The following is an 8,661-nucleotide window of genomic DNA, read 5'->3' as shown; positions in this document are numbered from 1 at the left end:
AATTTTACCTCTTCGATAAGGAAAAAAGCATTAAACAATGTACAAACATAGAACTGTACACTTATATATAAATAAGAACATTCAAGATGAGTTTAAGGGGTGGCCTTGGCTCCCAAATTTAAGGAGACAAAAATTGAAATCCCTCCTAGTGTTGCTTATAATTTCAATTAAGTTCTATGAAATGGCTCCTCCAAATAAAAAAATTATACAAACTTACCCCCTAATTCCCACATCCTGCAGCAGGTTTAATTGTCCCTATTCTTATATGTTCTTACTACTATTGACCATCAATTTCGATGCACGAGTTGTCATGCTTCAATATTCTTAAAATAATCTGTAAATTTTTAACTCTTTTAATCATTTTTTTAAATATAATATAGTTTCAAATTCTAAAAAAATAGATATGATAAAAATAAAATCTTGTTAAATTAGTGATAAACTAACAAGTTTTGAACATTAAAACATAAATTAATTTAATCAGTCGTTAAATAGATTGGAAATCCATTTGTAGTTATCATAAATCTATTTTTGCTACGATAAAATAGAGAAAAGGAAATCACCGTGAAATTTTATAACAACCTCCTTTCTTACCACGTCTCTTTTGAAGCCCACCGCATGACATAAGCAATGAGCAACAAAGACAAACGTCGACCCAATCAAAACTTGCCATGTCAGAATCCAAACATAACCCAAATCACGTCCAGGTTCAATGAACCTTAGAACTCGCAATTTCTTCGGTCATTATTTAATGCCCCTCGTCTCTAACCCATCTGTCCTACAGACTCCTCACGGAAAGAGAAGTAAAGCTTAGAAATTTTCACTTGTAATTCAGAAAGACTTGATCTTTTTCGATAAATTTCTCTATGGCATTGAGTGTTAGTTCTTCTTCTTCGATTTCTGCTTCTGGGTTTTCACGTTCTAGTCAAGAACTTAAAGGTAGTGGAAGTTTTTACCTTTTTTTAGCCTTTTTTGTGAAATTTTTTTATGGGGTTTTGTTTTTTGTTGATTTTAAGAAATGAGTTTGATTTGTTTCTTTTTTTGATGTTTTCAGCACCCCAGTTTGGTTCTTTTAAGCTCTTAGATCGGCCGACAAAATTTGTTAATGTTTCTTCACAAAGACGCTGTGCTGTAAAGCCTTTAAATGCTGAGCCTAAAAGGAATGGTTCTGTTGTTCCTCTCGCTGCAACTATCGCTGCTCCAGGTGGGTTTTTGTTTTTTTTTATCTGGGTGCTCGAAAGCTGACCTGTTGATGTTGTTTTGAGGGTGTGACTAATGGGGTTTTGTGTTTTTTTATGGGATTTGCAGAGATTGCAGAGAAAGTAGAGGTGGAGGAAGATTATGAGAAGTTAGCTAAGGAGCTTGCAAATGGTTCTCCTTTGGAAATTATGGATAAGGCACTTGAGAAATTTGGGGATGACATTGCTATTGCTTTCAGGTACCTAATTTTGTGAAAATTTAATGTTTGTAGAATTATATAAATGTTGGATTTGTTTGGTTTTGATTTTTAAAATTACAACTTGTTGAATATGATAATTGTGGATGTACAATTATTGCAGTAGAATATTCCTTTTGTGTGGTGGATCTTTGTTATTGTCTTATTGGTTCACCTGAGGGGGTAAATTTTCAAATTTTCCATTAGATTGAAACCACATATTTTAGTTGCTATTATTTAACTCTGATGTGAAAGAGGTTGATTTGTCTTGGAGGGTTCATCAACAGAAGTTACGTAACTGGGACCAATCAGTAATTTGAGCTGATGTTTAGTATGTCTCTGTCAGTGTGCATTGTTTTGATTATCAATTATAGATCCATTGATTATACACTTAAAAACATATTTGAGATAATGCAAACTCGTGAATCTGTAAATGTCCTCTGGATTTTTCTTTGAAATTTAATGGTTGCTAAGTGCTTAATTAGATTCTGACTTTGTTGTCAAGAATGAAGTTTTGAAATACTTCCTTGTTGTTAACTAGTTTTTATTGTAATGCAGTGGTGCCGAAGATGTTGCTTTGATTGAGTATGCAAAGTTGACTGGGCGACCGTTCAGGGTGTTCAGCCTGGACACAGGGAGATTGAACCCAGAAACATACCATTTCTTTGACCAAGTTGAGAAGCACTATGGCATTCGAATTGAGTACATGTTTCCAGATGCTGTTGAAGTTCAAGCATTAGTAAGGAACAAGGGTTTATTCTCCTTCTACGAGGATGGGCATCAGGAGTGCTGCCGTGTCAGGAAGGTGAGACCCTTGAGGCGGGCTCTGAAGGGGCTTCGGGCCTGGATCACTGGCCAAAGGAAGGATCAATCTCCAGGGACGAGGTCTGAAATTCCAGTTGTTCAGGTGGACCCGGTTTTTGAGGGATTGGATGGTGGGGCTGGAAGCCTGATCAAATGGAATCCAATGGCGAATGTTGAGGGACAAGATGTATGGAAGTTCCTTCGAACCATGGATGTGCCTGTGAACTCATTGCATTCAAAGGGATACATCTCTATTGGCTGCGAGCCTTGCACAAGGCCAGTTCTTCCTGGCCAACATGAGAGAGAAGGAAGGTGGTGGTGGGAGGATGCCACAGCTAAGGAATGTGGTCTTCATAAAGGAAATCTGAAACAGGGTGATGAAGCCCAACTTAATGGCAATGGAAACGGGGCTGCCCATGCAAATGGGGCCGCCACTGTTGCTGATATTTTCAACTCCGAGAATTTGGTCAATTTGAGCAGGCCCGGAATCGAGAACTTATTAAAATTAGAGAACCGAAAGGAACCATGGCTTGTGGTGCTCTACGCCCCATGGTGCCAATTTTGCCAAGGTATGGAAGCATCCTATGTTGAATTGGCCGATAAGTTAGCAGGGAGTGGAGTAAAGGTGGGAAAATTCAGGGCAGATGGCGATCAGAAGGAATTCTCAAAGCAAGAATTACAGCTAGGAAGTTTTCCAACAATCCTTTTCTTCCCTAAACACTCATCTCGCCCAATCAAGTACCCCTCTGAGAAAAGGGACGTGGATTCATTGATGACTTTTGTGAATGCTCTCCGGTAAAACCCTCGACTTCAGTTTCAGTGGTGAGTGGGAATGGTGGAGGCACGGAGCCTCAATTTTCAGCATTTCTTAATTGTTTGCTCCCAGCACTGGCGCACACAAATGTATCTTTGGTCTATTTGTATAGTGTTGGTATAGTGTCTTCTCTTAATCATCTTCTCCTTATAATTTGTATTTCTCAAGCCAGAATTTTGATGGTTGTTTTTTGTAGTAAAAATTGTTTAGGTGGAAAGCCAATAAATTAGTGCAATGATAACGAGTACCATTGTTGTTTGCATTTATCAATGAATGTCCTGTTCTCTCACCATGAGTCAGGACTTGAATCACATTGGATCATTGTATTTTTGAACATCATCAGTAGGATTAATGTTTCACTTTAAAGGGATTGGATTCCTGGGCGTAAGGACTTCGAATTAGGTCAGACGTATTTTTTTTTTCTCGTTTGGGGGGTTTCTTAGACAGTTTTATGCAGTTTTATCTTATACAGACCAGATGATATTTTTAAGGAGTCTAAGAACACATAACTTGCTTACACCCTAGTGGTTTTTCAGCGATAGAGGTCTTTGTGTTGTGGTGATTTGGATTCTTGAGTTTATAGATTTATGACAAAGTTGGTCGCTCTCTCTTCCATTCTTTTGGAAATGTTCATGAAGTCTAAATTATTAGCTCAAGGAGCACACGTTAAACACAGTTAAAATGGCCAAATTCGATGGTTGATGATTAATTTCAATGAAAATTAAGCACAAAATTAGAACTAACGAGCTTCTAATTCAAGTGGTGATGGTCCCTCGATATTTTCTAAGAGGTCACGATTAAGAGACCACAGGTACAATTTCTAGCAAAGCTAAGAACACATAACTTGCTTACACCCCATTCTAGAGGATACTCAAGTTAACCCCTAATCCTTGCTGTGATGGTTAGAGTAAATTTCCTATCAACGGATATTTTGTCATGAAATCCGAATCTCAATGACCAAATTGCATTCTTAAAGCCATGGGATATTTATTTTTGGTGATAGTGAGTGTTATTGAAGAAGTAATGGTGGGTTTTCAGAGATTTGCTGCTTTTGCTGTAATGTCTGAAAACCGAACGTTGTCGAGGTATGGCAATGTTGAATCTTGGACGAAGAAGCTCGTGACAGAGAACATATTGAGCTCGAGTGATTAGCTTGATCTTGAAGAGATACAACCATCACAGAATGGAGATATTTTGTTGCCTGATCTCTCGAATTTGATTTTGCACAAAATGTGACGCAAAAATGAACTCTCGAATGCAGTCCAAATATTCATCAACTTGCGAGGATCACCGCTAAGCATCCTTGACTGAATGGTTAAAGCGCCCAACTCATAATTGGCGAGCTCTCGATCCAAGTTTCTGTTCGCTCAAATATGTGGTTGGAGATGGCGTAAGAGGTTTTAAATGCAGGAGCAAGATTGTTATATTTAAAAATATGTTGGAATAATATTTTTTTAAAAATATATTTTTAATATCAGTTATTAAAATAATTTAAAAAATATATAACTTAAAAATTGATAAAAAAAAAAAAATTCTTAAAAACATCTTCTCACCGAGAAACAAACTATGCCTTAAGTGCATTGATTTAATCCCTAATTTTATTTTAAAATAAATAAATAAAAATCATGTCGATGTAAAAATATTGAATCCCTAACTTTTTAGATCAACCTAGACGAAACCAACCAGTTTAACCCGTTCAAAGGAAACAATGATACCTTTTAGGTTTTTTGTTTTCATTTTAATTTTAATAATCAATTATTTCTTGAAGTGAATTTCAGCTCCCCCCACCCAGAGCACGCGGCGGACATCCCGCCTCTCTCACCACCAACGGTGGTCTCTCTCTCCTATAACAGTCACTCAACATCCTCTTCCCTCCATGCCGACAACACAAAACCGACCAACCACCAACACAACCCGTCCAAAAATACCATAGATCAGACTTGACAGCAACCCGAAGCCTCCCTCTCCAGCGCCGTCACCAACAGCCACTGGCGAACCATAGTCTTCATATTGGTTTTGATTGTTTAAATTAGTCTTCTTCCTTCTTGTAGTGCTAGATCCACTCACAGTTTTCTTTTTCTTTTTTTATTTGTCGCTTCCCCAGCCAAATTGTCTCACTTTTTTGTCCACTTTGGATTTCATTATTCAAAAATAGTCTTCCTCCTTGCTTTAGATCGTGCTGATCACTAATCGATTTTTTACTCTCTTTTTTAATTGCTGTTTAAAAAAATCTATAAATTATATTTTATGATATTAATTAAATTAACACTTTTAAAACTTTTATCAAGGCAAGAAGCAATTTCAATGTTTTATCATTTATGTAATAATAAAATTTGATTTATTTAAAATAATTTATTTTAACTTGGTAAAGTAAATTACTCCAAATATTGTATGATTAATTAAGGCGGGAAAAGATATAACCATCCAATAAAAATTGATAAATAATGGAAACCAACAACACATGATGAACTACACCGTTTTTATCGTCGAAGGTGGCAAGAGACGGGCGAGATGATGAAGAAGGGTAACAAGAACCACCATTTTCGATGCAGAAGCTGTGGTTGTGAAGGAACTCAGGAACTTCTTCATTCATGACGTAGGCATTTTTTTTCCCTTCAAGCAAGTATTCAAAGAATATATTAACGATAATTAATGTTAAAACCAAGTTGCGATCACGCTTGGTCAAAATAGTCTTTGAAATTTCAATTACACACCAAGCAACTATACATAGATACCAGTTTGGAATTTTTATTACACCAAGCAACAATACATGAACATATACGTAGATGATAATCAATGGCTGGGTCAGGTTATACAGGAGACCCTTTTGGCTCCGCATCTGTCATGCCATGACGTGCATCTGCTTCGATAAATGCAGTGTATAAACTCGCATATGCTTGCAGAACTGCATTGTAAAGACCCCCGAGTACTTGCACAGCTGCATTGTATAGCGATTCTGTAACAATTCCTCACGCAAAGTATATGCTACCCATATAAACAACAAGACCCATGAGAAAAAAAGCAGGCACCCAATCTTCGGGTAAAGGATTGTGATTAGTAGAACAAGGGCGAGAATTCTGGCCAGAAAACTGGAGCGGGCAGCAATTGATTTGAAGTGAGCACCTTCAAGTTTAGCTTCGCATGCACTCCCTACAACATGGATGAGCACGGCAACAAAGAACACGGTTATGATAGGATTGTCTGTACTAAATGGAGAGAGAGTTCCATATCTAAATTGGATAGAGTTAAACAGCACTCCAACGAGAGAGAAGAAACTCGCATGCCTGTCCATTCCCTAATGAAGTTAGAGAATGAAACTGCTTTAGACTCCAGAAACAAGCAATAAATCTAGGAAGTTAGAATTACTAAAAGAGTGATCAGCATGAAAACAAATGCCGAACTACTTGCAGTGTTTATTTTGAAGGGGAAGGGCAGGGAAAGAGAAGGGAGGGGCGGGGCTGCCCTCAACCATACATGCCACATGATCCATGCCGAACAAAAGCCCATAAACCGACTTAGTTGATTGAAAAAATGAAAGCCACTTATTCTGGTTTTAAACTTCATGCAGTTGCAGAGCATGCATGAAGCATCTACCATGTTATAGTACTGGCAAACTCATATGCACATCTACCATCGCAAATGTAAAACCAGGGCATTATTGTTTCAAGCAAAAGATCAAAAAATCATACTAGAGATCCATCTACCAGCAGCAAGGTTGAGGCAAGGAGCTGTGGCTTGCTGAAACCCATTGATCACGACACAAGAAGCAGAAAAGAGATGGGTTTGTGAAAGAGCCTATAGGTAACGGGTTGTTTAAGGACAAAATTCTTAACGTTTGAAACAGAGAATTCTTGACCAAATTGCACCCATTTGGATGCCATTTCAAGACCTGATTTCTGCATAGTTCTGCTACCAACGAATTCTACAAGCAAAAGTTGTTCCCAAACACGAGCATTGGCTAAATTGAAGAATTGAAATCAATTTTCCCTTACATTCCAAACAGAAGTGCCTAGAAACATAAATCTTCAGATATTATGCATTGTGTTGTTGAGCTGCAGATATTATGCATTATGTTGTTGAGCCTAGACACATTGCAGAAGTGCCTTCTTATTCTAAGAAGCCAGTAGCCAGATATTTAGTGTTTTGTCAGAAGCATTGCCAGTTCCAGTAAAGGAGGGGGAGGGAGATGCTAAGATGCATATGACAGGTACTGAGTCAGGAACAGAGGAAACACTGGCCTAGGATCAGTGACAAGGACGGGGTTGCAGGAGATTCTAAGATTCATATGACAGGTGCCAAGTCAGGAATGGAGGATAACATTGGAAAAGGATCCATAGCAAGGCAGGAAGGGGTTGCATCCCTATCAAAAACTTGATTTCCATATTGTATTGCAAATTGTCTATTCAGGGAAGCTTCCCATCTGAAAGAATTTGAGAGGGATACCTATAGAATTGTTTACCGACAATTTATCACACTCACCGCTTAAAAAATGTGAAGAACGATAAGAGTGGTTCTGGTTGATTGCCCTAATTCCTTCTCTCCTCTCCTATCTCTGCAAAGTTCAACTAAGAAACTTCATCCCTATCCCTGTACCAGAAATCTCATCATCCATATCTTGTTATTCTAAATATTACCCAAATACCCATGAATTCATCACTGACTTAATTAACTCTTGATTCTTTTCAGCCTAAAGCCCCCAGTTTCTTAAACCATAACTTCATTTATAGGACAGAAACCAAGTTCTTACACTTTTCACATGTATCTATACAAGAAATATTATTAATTCTACACCAGAAAGAGACTACAGACAACATTGATGTAATATAATTTGTAAAAAGAGTATTTAATCGGTGATTTCTAGATTAACTTGAATTAAAACGGTTTAACAAGCCTAACTGATGACTTATGTCATGCCCCTAAATACATAAAATTATTGAGGAGAAATATACTTTTTTAATAATACATTTCTTTATTGTTTTAACAAAAACATCATTTTTAAATTTAAACACTATCTTTAAATAAAAATAACATGATGTTTTAAAGAAATCAAAATAGTGTTTAAATATTTGAACGAGGAAATGTTTTTTAATAAATATAATAAAATCATGCTATAAATTTATTCAGGTTTTAAGAGAAAACTTTATTTTCATTAAATATTCATGATATTTATTTTTTGGCATATTAGATACATATTTTTTAAAAAAATAAATTAACATTCTTATCAATTCACGATAGAAATATATAAAAAAATCTCATAAAATAAATATTATCAGGTATATAATTGTTAGCAAAAACTCATAAAATTATTTAATCGCAATGACAAAATTCAATAATAACTTAAATAAAATGGCAAAGTATTTTTTTCTAATGCGTTTCAATCAAAATATTAAAAAAAAAATGAAAAACAAAAATATAAAGGGGAAACGCAGGACCTTTTTACATGTTGCCCTCTTAGTTAAAAAAATATATGCTAGCTTTTTTAACCTGATTTTCCTATTAAATAAATTACTCAAAATATGTTGATAAATATTGATTAATTAAGGCAGAAGAAGAAATTACCATCCATTAAAAATGGATAAATAATGGAAGGGTAAGTCAACTACTCAGGAGC

General features: G+C 36.2%; 1 protein-coding gene across 1 annotated transcript; it reads left to right on the top strand.

Annotated features, from left to right (window-relative positions):
- The first annotated feature begins 766 nt into the window (after nucleotides 1-766).
- On the top strand, nucleotides 767-3,361 carry LOC18097384 (5'-adenylylsulfate reductase 1, chloroplastic). The gene is made up of 4 exons (XM_006383857.3): nucleotides 767-936; nucleotides 1,052-1,201; nucleotides 1,306-1,435; nucleotides 1,991-3,361. Exons 1-4 carry the CDS (start codon nucleotides 864-866, stop codon nucleotides 3,033-3,035), a joined length of 1,398 nt encoding a protein of 465 aa, XP_006383919.3. The 5' UTR covers nucleotides 767-863; the 3' UTR covers nucleotides 3,036-3,361.
- The last annotated feature ends 5,300 nt before the right edge of the window (nucleotides 3,362-8,661 follow it).

This window comes from Populus trichocarpa, chromosome 4 (genome assembly GCF_000002775.5).
Source record: "Populus trichocarpa isolate Nisqually-1 chromosome 4, P.trichocarpa_v4.1, whole genome shotgun sequence".
In the NCBI taxonomy this organism is placed as follows: Eukaryota; Viridiplantae; Streptophyta; class Magnoliopsida; order Malpighiales; family Salicaceae; genus Populus; species Populus trichocarpa.
Note: the sequence above shows the minus strand (reverse complement) of the source record. Positions and strands in the feature narration are given on the sequence as shown.